Source organism: Carcharodon carcharias, chromosome 4 (assembly GCF_017639515.1).
Source record: "Carcharodon carcharias isolate sCarCar2 chromosome 4, sCarCar2.pri, whole genome shotgun sequence".
In the NCBI taxonomy this organism is placed as follows: domain Eukaryota; kingdom Metazoa; phylum Chordata; class Chondrichthyes; order Lamniformes; family Lamnidae; genus Carcharodon; species Carcharodon carcharias.
Genome location: NC_054470.1, coordinates 119,491,972 through 119,506,619, shown reverse-complemented (window position 1 = coordinate 119,506,619; position 14,648 = coordinate 119,491,972). Strand labels below are relative to the sequence as shown.

General features: G+C 41.4%; 1 protein-coding gene across 1 annotated transcript in view; it reads right to left on the bottom strand.

The window, feature by feature from the left end:
• ift74 (intraflagellar transport 74) overlaps positions 1–14,648 on the bottom strand; it is a 104,315-nt gene that overhangs the window by 28,437 nt on the left and 61,230 nt on the right. Inside the window, exons 11-13 of the mRNA XM_041186345.1 lie at positions 14,271–14,311; positions 13,871–13,950; positions 5,415–5,468 (exon numbers count right to left, since the gene is read on the bottom strand). Of these exons, the coding sequence (XP_041042279.1) occupies positions 5,415–5,468; positions 13,871–13,950; positions 14,271–14,311 (175 nt within the window). The remainder of the gene's footprint in view (positions 1–5,414; positions 5,469–13,870; positions 13,951–14,270; positions 14,312–14,648) is intronic.

Genomic DNA, 14,648 nt, shown 5'->3' with positions numbered 1-14,648 from the left:
CAGATGCATGTAACAATTTCCTTACATATCTTAATGGGCTCAAATTCATCTATGAAATGGAGCAGTCAAATTAACTCCCCCTCCTTGATGTGCTGGTTGAGAAATCTCCCAGGGGTTCTCTACCATGGTCAACCGCAAGCCTACCTACATTCACTGGTCAATATACACATTGAGATTCTTACAGTTCCATTTGCTATCAGATTGGTTTTATCAGCAACCTTATAAATAGGGCCTGAGCCATTTGCTCAGCATGCAAGCTTGATGCTGAAATGGGGCGCATCAAAGGCATTCCCCACAATGAAACTATTAGGCACATTTTCTGTTATCGCCAGGAATTTCTCTTTTAAAGCAAGCTGCAACTCTTTTAAGAGCTGCTCCTTCACTGGATTTTATGGCTCCTGGAAAACTGTGCTAGGTCAATTGGGTAAGGTTTTCTTGTGCATGTAGTCTATTCAAAATTGATAAACCTTTTGATGTCCAGCCCCTTGCGCTATGGCTGCGCCTCATTCACAATTTTTAATAGTGCAAAATCTAGGCTATGGTCAGATACAGTACACTCAGTACAAATAGATCCTTATATAAATATAAAAACAAAAAAACTGCGGATGCTGGAAATCTAAAACAAAAACAGAATTACCTGGAAAAACTCAGCAGGTCTGGCAGCATTGGCAGAGAAGAAAAGAGTTGACGTTTCGAGTCCTCATGACCCTTCGACAGAACTAGGTGAATCCAAGGAAGGGGTGAAATATAAGCTGGGTTAAGGTGTGTGTGTGTGTGTGTGTCTGTGTGTGTGGGTGGGGGGGTGTGGTTGTAGGGACAAGCAAGCAGTGATAGAAGCAGATCATCAAAAGATGTCACAGACAACAGAACAAAAGAACACATAGGTGTTGAAGTTGGTGATATATATCTAAACGAATGTGCTAATTAAGAATAGATGGTAGGGCACTTAAGGTATAGCTCTAGTGGGGGTGGGGGGAGCATAAAAGATTTAAAAATATTTTAAAATAATGGAAATAGGTGGGAAAAAGAAAAATCTATATAATTTATTGGAAAAAAAAGGAAGGGGGAAGAAACAGAAAGGGGGTGGGAATGGAGGAGGGAGGTCAAGACCTAAAGTTGTTGAATTCAATATTCAGTCCGGAAGGCTGTAAAGTGCCTAGTCGGAAGATGAGGTGTTGTTCCTCCAGTTTGCGTTGGGCTTCACTGGAACAATGCAGCAAGCCAAGGACAGACATGTGGGCAAGAGAACAGGGTGGAGTGTTGAAATGGCAAGCGACAGGGAGGTGTGGGTCATTCTTGCGGACAGACCGCAGGTGTTCTGCAAAGCGGTCGCCCAGTTTATGTTTGGTCTCTCCAATGTAGAGGAGACCGCATTGGGAGCAACAAATGAATAGACTAAGTTGGGGGAAATGCAAGTGAAATGTTGCTTCACTTGAAAGGAGTGTTTGGGCCCTTGGACGGTGAGGAGAGAGGAAGTGAAGGGGCAGGTGTTACATCTTTTGCGTGGGCATGGGGTGGTGCCATAGGTGGGGGTTGAGGAGTAGGGGGTGATGGAGGAGTGGACCAGGGTGTCCGGAGGGAACGATCCCTACGGAATGCTGACGGGGGGGCGGTGAAGGGAAGATGTGTTTGGTAGTGGCATCATGCTGGAGTTGGCGGAAATGGCGGAGGATGATCCTTTGAATGCGGAGGCTGGTGGGGTGATAAGTGAGGACAAGGGGGACCCTATCAAGTTTCTGGGAGGGAGGAGAAGGCGTGAGGGCGGATGCGCGGGAGATGGGCCGGACACGGTTGAGGGCCCTGTCAAAGACCGTGGGTGGAAAACCTCGGTTAAGGAAGGAGGAGGACATGTCAGAGGAACTGTTTTTGAAGGTAGCATCATCGGAACAGATGCGACGGAAGCGAAGGAACTGAGAGAATGGGATGGAGTCCTTACAGGAAGCGGGGTGTGAGGAGCTGCAGTCAAGGTAGCTGTGGGAGTCGGTAGGCTTGTAATGGATATTGATGGATAGTCTATCACCAGAGATTGAGACAGAGAGGTCAAGGAAGGGAAGGGAAGTGTCAGAGATGGACCACGTGAAAATGACGAAGAGGTGGAGATTGGAAGCAAAATTAATAAATTTTTCCAAGTCCCGACAAGAGCATGAAGCAGCACCGAAGTAATCAACGATGTACCGGAGAAAGAGTTGTGGAAGGGGGCCAGAGTAGGACTGGAACAAGGAATATTCCACATACCCCATAAAGAGACAGGCATAGCTGGGGCCCATGCGGGTCCATAGCCACACCTTTTATTTGGAGGAAGTGAGAGGAGTTGAAGGAGAAATTGTTCAGTGTGAGAACAAGTTCAACTAGACGGAGGAGAGTAGTGGTGGATGGGGATTGTTCGGGCCTCTGTTCGAGGAAGAAGCTAAGGGCCCTCAGACCATCCTGGTGGGGGATGGAGGTGTAGAGGGATTGGACGTCCATGGTGAAGAGGAAGCGGTTGGGGCCAGGGAGCTGGAAATTGTTGATGTGACGTAAGGTGTCAGAGGAATCACGGATGTAGGTGGGAAGGGACTGGACAAGGGGAGAGAGAAGTGAGTCAAGATAATGAGAAATGAGTTCTGTGGGGCAGGAGCAAGCTGACACGATCAGTCTACCGGGACAGTTCTGTTTGCGGATTTTGGGTAGGAGGTAGAAGCGGGCAGTCCGAGGTTGGGCGACTATCAGGTTGGAAGCTGTGGGAGGAAGATCCCCAGAGGAGATGAGGTCAGTGACAGTCCTGGAAACAATGGCTTGATGTTCAGTGGTGGGGTCATGGTCCAGGGAGAGGTAGGAGGAAGTGTCTGCGAGTTGACGCTCAGCCTCTGCGAGGTAGAGGTCAGTGCGCCAGACAACAACAGCACCACCCTTGTCAGCAGGTTTGATGACGATGTCAGGGTTGGACCTGAGAGAATGGAGTGCAGTAAGTTCAGAGAGAGAGAGATTAGAGTGGGTGAGAGGAGCAGAGAAATTGAGACGACTAATGTCGCGCCGACAGTTCTCAATGAAAAGATCAAGAGAAGGTAAGAATCCAGAGGGAGGGATCCAGGTGGAGGGAGAATATTGGAAGTGGGTAAAAGGATCCGTTGAACAGGGAGAGGACTGCTGCCCAAAGAAGTGAGCCCGGAGACGAAGATGGCGGAAGAAGAGTTCAGCATCGTGCCGAGCCCGAAATTCATTAAGGTGAGGGCGTAGGGGGTATGAAACGAAGTCCTTTGCTGAGCACTGAACGTTCAGCATCGGAGAGGGGAAGGTCAGGGGGTATAGTGAATACATGGCTGGGGCTGGGATTGGAAGATGGGGTGGGGACGGAGGGACAGGCAGGGGTGGAGGGTCCTAGATGGGTGTTGGTGTCGATGAGTTGTTGGAACTTGCGTTCCTTAGCACTTGAGAGAAAGAGAAAAAGTTTCTTGTTGAGGTGTCGGATGAGACGAAGAATAAAATGAAACTGAGGACATGCGCAGCTTTGAAAAAGGGTACGGCGGTGCTGCTGGAGGGAGAGGTCGAGTGTGTTCATATGGTGTGTTCAAATAGATCCTTGCTGGATACAAAGTCAAGAAAAATGGACAATAAAGGGAATTCAAACTTAATAAAACTCCTTCTGTGGTCACTCAACATTTCTTACAGATGTATAAATGAGACATGTTAATAATTCATAGCATGAGCGTTTTCAAAAGGAACCTATTGTCTGACAACACTGCAACATAAATCCTACTCCCCTAGTTTCTAGCACAGCTTGGGGAATAAAATCAAAACAAAACTGACTGCTGCAGTAATTTTCTAATCTTTTGTGAGTTCATTTACTTAAAATACCCTGTAGTTTAAGAGTAGGGTGCGGTCTGTGAAAGGAAATGTTAGGCCGATTTGGTTTTACTACTGACATTACATTTTTGTACATTTATGCACAAAGATCAAAGATGACAGTTTTCCCAAATACAACAGCCAAGAATTTTGTTAATTGATTAAATTGTATGCACTATTATGATTATTTTTAAAAGTAAAGTCCAAGGTTTTCTGACATAAGTTGTGTATCAGCTGTGGTTCAGTTGGTAGCAGTCTTGCCCTGATTCAGGTTGTGGGGTTCAAGAACCACTCCAGATTTTAAGCACAACAATCTAGGCTGACACTGCAGTCCAGTACTAAGGGAGTGCTTCACTGTCTTTCTAATGAAATGTTAAACCGAGGTTGTGTCTGCCCTCTCAGGCGGACGTAAAAGATTGCATGGCACTATTTTCAAGAAGCGCATACAAGTTATCCCCAGCGTCCTGGCCAATATTTGTCCCTCAAACATGAAAACAGATAACCTGGTCATTATCACGTTGCTATTTGCTGGGTTTGCTGTGTGTAAATCAGCTGTCACTTTCCCTACATTACAAGAGTGACTATACTTCAAAAATACTAACTGTAAGGTGCTTTGGAGCATCTGGTGGTCATGAAAGCTGTTTTATAAATGCAAGGGCTTAATTGTAAACAAAATACAATATGCCCTGTACTTAAAGCACCTCCCTGCCTAACACCACTGAGAGCTTCATTGCTAAGGTTCATGGTTCAAGAAGATTCTCCACCACCTTCGTAAGGTAACTTGGGTGGGTGACAGATGGGGCCTTATTCACGTCACTCACATCGAGAACAAATGAGTCAGTGCGCGAGGGGCCTCCAACAAATATCGATGTACTTCCACTCAACCTCTGTTCTGATTTCTGAAAGATGATAGCATCCAGCTACCCAGTGCTAGCGCTGCAGAAATATTTTATTTTTATTAATATACATTAACAGAAGTGTTATACTGGTAAGTCAAACAGAAAATTGCAGGCATGTAATGACAAAAGCAAATAAACCTAATGGCCCAAGAGAGTCTGATGACTCCCATTTTGGAAACTTATGCTCTGGAAAAGGTGTAGCACTGTCTCATTGCTATCATGGCTTTAGCTGGTGGGTGGAAAAAATCTCAACAGCAAAAAGAAAGCTCGCCCAAGTTAGCAATTATGCCTACTCATTCCATCAGCTGCACACTTTCAAAAATTCTCAGGTTCTGGAAAGAGTGACCATAAATGTGGAACGGCTGAAATGCAGCTGGATAGAAACTAAGATAGTTACGAACAGAGATAAAATTTATTCAATAGTTAAGGAAATGTTAACAATCACAACAGCGCTTCAACATAGAGACAATGATAATAAGAATTGGCTTGAGAATGCATAGAAGTACACATTTCAGATAGTCATCCTGTTCTTCTAATGGTCATGTACAATGTTGCCGTAAAATCTGTTTACCACTTGTACTTTCATAGAGGTTTGATATAATATAACACATGATCTGAATTTTACAATAACAATTTGCATGCAGATATAATGGTGCATGGCTAAGAAACTGGTCCAGAAAACCATAAACTCACCATCCATTGTTTCTTCTCTTTTCTTTAGCTCTTTGTACTTCTGATTCCGTTCACCTTAAAACAAGAACAGCAAATTTACAGGTCTCTTCATAACTCAATAAGTGATACAAATCAGAATCTTTGCAGTGTGGTTCTTCTCTTTGCTATTTAGACCTTTTATAAATAATTTCAATATATATTGGTTCTTTACTGTCGTAGGGTCAAAATCCTAGAACTCCCTACTTAACCGCATTATGGGAGTAAGTTCACCATATGACTGTACTGGTTCAAGAAGGTCCACCATTACCTTCTCAAAGGTCACTACGGATGGACAATAAATGCTGACCATGAGGTTTGGGTTGTGTAAGCTTACAAAGGGGATTCTAAGTCGGTGAGCATCTGGATGGGTGAGGGGAGGCGTCAGGACCATCCGAATGGCAAGAAGCCAAATGACAGTGGCCATGTTAGGAAGATAAAAAGGCATCTGAGTGAACAGTGGAGTGGAGGTTGATATAAAATACCCACCCAGACTGCTAGTCATCCATGGGTCCACATCCGGATAGACCCAAATCAGCAGAAAAAGTGCCAACGAATGACACATTTTTTTTGTTCATGGGATGTGATCAAAGCTGGCTAGGCCAGCATTTATTGCCCATCCCTAATTGCCCTTGGAAAGGTGGTGGTGAGCTGCCTTCTTGAGCTGCTGCAGTCCATGTGGCGTAGGTACACCCACAGTGCTGTTAGGGAGGGCGTTCCAGGATTTTGACCCAGCGACAGTGAAGGAACCGTGATATATTTCCAGGTCAAGATGATGTGCGGCTTGGAGGGGAACTTCCAGGTGGTGGTATTCCCATGTGTCAGCTGCTCTTGTCCTTCTAGATGGTAGTGGCCACGGGTTTGGAAGGTGCTGTCTAAGGAGGTTTGGTGAGTTATTGCAGGGCATCTTGTAGATGGTATACACTGCTGCCAATGTGCATTGGTGGTGGAGGGAGTGAATGTTTGTTTGTGGTGATGGATAAAACTTCTGCAGTGTAATTTCCAGAGTGAAATGAAATCAATAAACAATTTTAGGCTAAACAGAACTTTGGAGGCAGTCTATAATTACCCACCCGAGTTTCAAAACATAGCAATTTTTTTAATGCTGTGAAAAGAGAAATGACCAAGATAGGCAATTAAGTATTCAAAGTAAACCAAACAGAGAAGGAACTCAATTCTATGCATCAGCTCATTACAGTTTTTCTCCAGTGCTAGGTAAAGTGTTGCACACTTTCAGTTCAGTACTTCATCGGGTTAAAATAATGCCGCAAATTCCTGAGCAGGGACAAAGGACTACTAATAGAAATACTCAATGCAATTCCCTTGTATGACACTGACTGAAGCTATTTGGAGTCTCCACCAATATAGTGCTACTTTGGCTGAAACAAATGCACACATGTTTGGAGAAGGTGGAGGAGCATCATCTACGTTATCAATCCTGATGGGAGGAAAAGCCTTGGTCAATATTGTTAAGGTTCAAGTTTCCCTTTCCCAATACTTGCTCTTGTGTTCGCAGCTGAATGGCTGTTGCGATGAGCAGATCAAATCCCTCAAGAACTGCCAGACTGAAAAGGGCAGAAGGCACAGCTGTCAAAGATGGAACAGAGATGGAGAGATACTAAAGCAGCTAAAAAATTAGATGAACACTGTCCGTGGAAAAGGATTAATAGAACTGGAGGAGATTACAAATTAATACTGAGCTAAAGAACTTTTCCAACTATAAAACTGCAGCAGTATTGCCAACCAAAGAAAAAGAACTGGCGTGAGACCCACAACAAATCTTTAATGCAGCATAGGTTTTGGAAGCACAGGGTTTATAGGGGTACTGAAGAGTTAAAAAAATCCTTCTTCAGTGAGGTGCCTCATCCTAGGGTCTGATTCTATGTCAATTCCCTACTACTTCACCCAGCGGTCACTTTACATGAGGAAGTCTCAAGAATGGGTGCCAATGAGTTGTTTCACCTGGGTTGTCTCATAGCTGGGCCTAAGCCTGCTTCCAGCTGAGGTCAACACAAGGACACTTTCCAGTAGAAATTACTGGATCACAATCAGATTTGAGAGCCTAAACTGATTTTTTCCCTTAGCCTGGAAAAACTAGAACCAACTGTAATTTTCTCATCTCTTCCTGCATGGAGATCAATTAACTCAGACTATATTAAGGAATAAATGTGGACCTTCCTCTGTTTTACAGACCTAAAGCACAACAGGCAGTGCATTTTTTTCAAACTTAGCTAGGATAAAAGGTTAAAAGTGATTTCCATCATCACTCGCACAGAGGATGAGTAAACAAGGAGGAATGTTATCTTACTAAATTGTGATTGCACACACACAAAAAACTTTGAATCAGAAAAACTCACAACAGAACTTATGGAAAGCAAATGCAAGCAGCAAATGTTCACTTTGGTTATCATGGTAAAACTTTTCTGAAGTCCAAGGTTCAGTCAGTTTAGTGATTTGTGACTATACTTGCAATTTTAAGAAACTGCCCTGGAAGCTCATTCATTTGTCAAGAATAAAAGTAAAATACTGCTGATGCTGGCAATCTGAAATAAAAACAGAAAATGCTGGAAAAACTCAGCAGGTCTGGCAGAATCTGTGGAGAGAGAGAGAGACAAAGTTAATGTTTCGAGTCCGTATGACTCTTCGTACAGGCTCGAAACGTCAACTGTTTCTCTCTCCACAGATGCTGCCAGACCTGCTGAGTTTTTCCAGCATTTTCTGTTTTTATTTCATTTGTCAGGTATGGCTTGCAAATAGAGGAGTATTATGCTAGAGCAGGAAGTCAATCCTCACCTTCTGAGATTTTATCCAATGAAATAAGCCAGTGGACAAATAGGCAAGAAAGAAATGTAAAACAGTGAAAAGAGACAAAGCAGAGAGCTGGAAATCCGAAGCATTTGTACAGCTAGATCACAGTTACTCAATCTCTAAAGTAAAAGGAAAATATTCTACCTAAAACTGAATGATTTGGTAATTTATAATGCTATGTAATTAGAAAAAATAAACAACTAATGAGGGCAATATTGTTCTTCAACACAAGGTACCACTTTCATCTCCAAGTCAGGTCTTGGGGTCAGGTTCCACTCCAAAAAAATGAACACAACAATCTTGGCTGACACACTAGTGCAGTACTGGGGAATTCTACACTTTTGGAGGCACTGACTTTTGGATGAAACATAAAACTGTGATCTCACCTGCCCGCTCACGGATGTAAAATATCCTGTGGTAACTCATCACCCAACTTCCCAAAGCCTGTCCACCATCTACAAGGCACAAGTCAGGAGTGTGATGGAATACTCTCCACTTGCCTGGATGAGTGCAGCTCCAACAACACTCAAGAAGCTTGACACCATACACACAAAGCAGCCTACTTGATTCGCACCCCATCCACCACCTTTAACATTCACTCCCTCCACCACTGACACACAGTGGGACCAGTGTGCACCAAATACAAGATGGACTGCAGTAACTTACCAAAGCTTCTTCAACAGCACTTCCCAAAACTGCGACCTCAATTACATAGAAGGACAAGGGCAGCAGACATATGGGAACACCACCACCTGCAAGTTCCCCTCCAAGCCACACACCATCCTGATTTAGAAATTATTGCCGTTGCCTCAGTCACTGGGACAAAATCCTGAAGCTCCCTTCCTAACTGCATTGTGGATATACCTACGCCAGATGAACTGCAGAGATTCAAGAAAGTGACTCAACACCGCCTTCTCGAGGGCAATTAAGGATGGGCAACAAATGCTGGTCTTGCCAGTGATGTTACTTCCAATAAAAGAATTTTAAAAATTCAAAGGAGCAGGGAATTCTCCTGATGCCTTGGCTAACATATATCCTATAACCGTTACTGCTAAATAGCTTATTTGGTTATTTAACCCATTGCTATTTGTGGGACCTTGCTGTATACAAATTGGCTATATTTCCTATATTACAGAAGCAAGTGCACTCCAAAAAAGTAATTAATTGGCTGTGAATTGTTTTTGGAATCCTAAGGATGTGAAAGGTGTTATACAAATGCATGATTTTTAAAGCTCTCTCTCGAGTTAGAGCACAACATTTTTGCGCATGGTCATGCATTTCTGTGCTTACAGGAACCTCACATAAGTCATGCCTATCTATCTGGTTCAAGCTGAGCTTTCAATTTCCACATTGTCCTTTCCTGCAACCTAGGAACAGGAGCAGGTGGTGTTCCCTTAAGCCTGCTCTGCCATTTAATTATATAACGGCTGTTCTGTACCTCACCTCCATTTATCTGCCTTGGCCCCATATCCTTCGATACTAATGCCTAACCAAAAAAAAACTTACTGTAAGTAATGTCCTGAATGAAAATGAAAAAATTAAATAATGAACATTCCAAATCTGCAGAAGTACAGGAATGCTGCTCCTAGCAATTCATTAAAAGTGTAAATAATTTCATTTTATAAAGATTGGCAAATTATTGTTGTTGATAGAACCACCATCTTCGTGATTCAACTGGAATGGTACGATCCATACACATCTTTAAATGCACACTGGGAAGTCAACCTTTGGCAACCCTCCCATGTAATTCTGCAGTGGTTGCTTGGAACAATTAGCAGCAACCACATATTTAAAACATATTTTGTTCATTTAGGACTGCGAGCCACATTTCACCTCCCTGAAGGATTTATAACCGTGTATTTATTAAGATTATTTCTACCCCTCACCAGGATTTTTAAATCGTAGTGAAACTTAGTTCTACTGTGATAACAGTTCCTTCCTTCTGCATAAAGGAATACTACACATCAGTCATATAAAGACTGGAGAAGAGTAAATGGAACTCATATGAACCAAACAGCCTGTTCCTGTACTGTAAATGTAAACAGGTCTGCTTTAGACTATAAAGTCTGGTGTTTCGTCCAGGGGTTAGGCTGGACTTCTGCCAGTCAGGCTGTGACCTAGGCCCATGTTCCCTGGGTTTGGGTCAACAAAATAAGCTGCACAAGCTCTCAATGGGATCTCGGCTTTGCAGAAGGAACTTGTTAACATGAACGCACAAAATTCTGTGATCAAACACTGAAACGGGATGTAGGTTACATTTAAAGGGGCATAAGTCACTGAAATAAAGTGCAGCATAATTTGGAAACAGCCTTGATAAAGCTCCTAACCTGGTAACTTTGTTAGTATATCAAATACCCAGAAGTGGCCATTTCTTCCCTGTCAGCTGTAGTATAATGGAGTATGCTAGACTAAATCCCATAAAGGGTTAACTGTAATAGTCTATGATGTCATAGAAGGAAGTGACATATGCTTGTGATCTGAGTGTCGAGGAGAAAGCAACATGTGAGATGGAGTGTTCTCATAACTATAAATATGTTACAATAAAGTTAATGTTTGCAGCAGGTGGTCTTTGGGAGACTACTCCAACCCAACAACACAGTAATATATCAGCCAGTCCTCCTGCATCCCACTGCCTCATTTCCCGACTCTCTTTCTTCAATTTATATATGGTATTAGAGGGGCAGTAGGAACTGGAATTCCAAGATAGCACCCCAAAATAATTTAAATATGAGAATACAATCAAAGCACAATCAAAGCACAGTCCTGCTTTAAAGGGTCAGCTTACTGAGTAAGAAATCCTGGCCTAAATGTGTTTTTATTTAGATCGTGCTTTCGAGCATTCTCTAAGATAAGGTAACCTGTTCCCAGGCCTTTAGCAAACATACTCTTAACATTTAGAGGCCAAGAGATAAACAAGAGGTTAATCCCGAAGAACCTGTTATTTCCTTTGGGGGAAACACCTGGCTTTTGTTCCTTCCTCGATGGTCCATCTGCCTCAGAGTTCATCATTTAAGAAACTGCAAGGAAACATTTATATCCAACCATTCAATTTTAGTGCATTGTGAATTGGAAAAAGGTCTTGGCCAGTAGCTCTCAAAGAGGGTGTGTGAAATAATGTGTACTGGCAAGGCTGGCCTAACGGCTGAACAACATGGGTGACCAGAGGCAAACCTGGTGCCAGCTGGGAGTACAGTATAGCTGCCACATGGGCAATGCAGAATGGGGTCTGTCTCGCCTGCAAAAAGAGCCCACACTGAGGAACACAAGGGAGCGACATTAAGATTGCGATATCTTTAAGTAATATGCAAGTAGATATCACTAAATTGAAATATATGTTTCCTTCAAAACATTACTAAAGCACTATTTACATGCTAAACTTTCACATTATGAGTATGATAATTTAAACCAGACTGGGGTACATGATTATTAATCCATCTGAAAAGGGGGGGTTCAACCAAAACGCGAGAGCCACTAGTCTGGAGTAGTTATTATCATACAATAAAATACACCTTGGAAAGCTAAGATCAAGCAGAATGCGGCAGATGATCTATTCTGGATATAGTTCTCTCTTGTTCTTTGACTTAAGTTCAACCTCCACATACAGTAGGGATATTATCTGGTTATTCACATACAAAATCACATGTTAACTGTTAAGCTAAAAAGTGCTTCAGCCCAAAAGAATGCAGAGCCTCAAATTATTCTGAAAATATTTTGCTAAGGACAAAACCAATTTAACAGTAAAGGACAACTGTAGAAATGAAGAGGACAAGTTTTCAAGTCTTTGCATCATGAGCCCTGCCACCATATAAATGGGCCCTGAGCGCATATTGGGAAGGCCCATATCCTAGTACTCATCTAAGAAATTCTTTCATTTAGCACCAGAAGCCATTTCGGTAGGGGTTTTCTATATGTTAATAATATCACCATAGCTAATGGAAGCCTAAACTCTCTAAGCTAGATTTTTCAAAGGTCATTTGTCTGCTGTAGGTTTTGGGAGCTACTGTGCCTTGTCTGACAAACACTGAATCAGCAAGTTCTCTAGTAAGGATTGCAATAAAAAGAGTCAGTTGGCACTGCAATGACCGGGTTTGGGGTCATGAGGATGGTTATTATATTTCCTCCCAAATCATCTGAAGCATTTATGACAACAGAAGGAGAAGAGGAACTGCATACAAGAAATCCCTTTCTTCAAAGAAAACAACTCATTCAGAGTGATTGCTATGTAGTGTGAAATCCGGGACAAAAGTGACATTCTGCTTTTGAAAGATGGCTATGAAGTCTGTGTTTTTTTTATTATAAAGAAAACACCACACCTAAGTTAGTTTTGACAAGAAGAAATGACAAAGATTTTTTATACTAATAACACTGACAAACAGGAAAGTTTGTACTAAAACAGCAACAGGAAAAAATGATTATACCAGGAAGGAAAAAAAAAATTAATCAACTTAAACCTTGGCATCAAAAAAGTGAAGAAACCTAATTCTAAATGTGGAAGATATTTTAAATGCACTCAAATACAAAAGGATAGCTACAGAACAGTGAACAGTTTAAGAACAAGTAAAAGCAAAATACTGCGGAGGCTGGAAATCTGAAACAAAAATAAAAATAGCTGGACAAACTCGGCAGGTCTGACAGCATCTGTGGAGAGAAAAATAGTTAACGTTTCGAATCCGTATGACTCTGAAGAAGAGTCACACAGACTTGAAACGTTAGCTGTATTTCTCTCCGTAAATGCTGCCAGACCTGCCGAGTTTTTCCAGCTATTTTTATTTTTGTTTAAGAACAAGTAATGGGGGGGAGGTGGGGTAGGTAGTCTCTTAAAAAAAACAGCAGATGCTGCTGACAGTGCAGGAAAATTGCTGTATTTATATTTCAAGAAGAGAAACAATAACTGATCTCTAAAAACAGGAAATTAAGGATAAATATCATAAAGAGAACCTATTTTACCCTAATGCATCCCAAGCAACATCCCAATTTATGTTGAGGGCAAACAAACTGACTTTATATATTTAATGGGAACTGGATTCATAAACATTAATGAGGGGACTCTACAAGTTGACTCTTACATCTTAAGACTTCCTTAACTGCTGCATCTCCCAAATGATGTTAATTCAGTTCCAAACTGCATTTGTTCTGCTAGGCCAGTGTACTCTAGATATAAAGTATTGAAATTATGCATAATTTACAGTGGGGAAATTGAATATATAAAAACAATTTTCATCTAGAAGTTCAACTTGAGCAGGAGCTCAGCTTCATAGGACAATCATCCTTCAATTTTGTAACACAACTTGCTGCTACTGATAACTGAAAGATTTATTTATTTTTTAAAAAGCCAAAGAAACAAACAAATGCAATTCCTTATTAAAGCACATAATGAGAATACAGGTTGAGAGAGGAGTTAGAGAAGAAGCAACAAAATCTGTGTATTATGGCCCTATGGATGGTATCACCATGTAATATACTTTACTGGTATCCCAAACATCCTCTTGTAAGTAAATGCATAACTATCGTGCTTGCTGAGTGACTCTCTCCAAAAGAGATGAGCAAAAGCCTACCAAGCTGCAGAGAATTGTGATCCATGAACCTCTTAGTACAATAATACACTATCACCCTTGTTCGACAAGGCAACCTACCTTGATGCTCTTCCAGATCCATGTCAAGATGCCGAATTTCCTCAGTTACCTGGTTAATTTTCTCCCTCATCTCAGTAAGTCTATAATTAAATATTCACCATCATCATTTGTGTTTTAGACCAAAATGATTCCCATGCATATTAATTACAACTTATTACTCAACTGAAGCTGAAAGATTGTCTGCCTGGAAACAACATAAAATGAAGTGCTATCCTAAAACATTACAATAATAGATCAGCCCAAAGTCAATTTAATCTTCCCCCTTTAATTTCCCATAATACAATTTATTTATATTTTAATAACAATGCTTTCAATAAACCATCAAAAATATTATCTCAATGAACTAAATGAACACAAATTAAATATTTGAAATAATTTTACTGTAGAGATGATTTCTTACTGTCTTTCCATGCTTGCTATTTCCTGGTTATCTTCTTTAACCTGTTTAAAGGAAAATGCAGGAAGCAGTTTCAAAGCGAGAAATTTTGATTTGATTGTCCTTGAGACACATCATTAAATGTACATCTACAGATCTTTAAAAATATAATGAATAGCATTAAAACATACAAAGGTAGTGTTGCCAGATATCTCATGAAGAATAATTGAGATGAGCGTATGAAGAGCTGAAGCCAAAGTATGTTCCAGCAAGTGATCATTAACTCTATTAAAAATATCCACATACTAGGTATATGTTATAGGTGACAACACTATCTGGAAGAGTGCGTTAGGAAGGAGAAGCAGGTAGTGAAGATTTGGTACGGCATTCTAGAAATTGTTG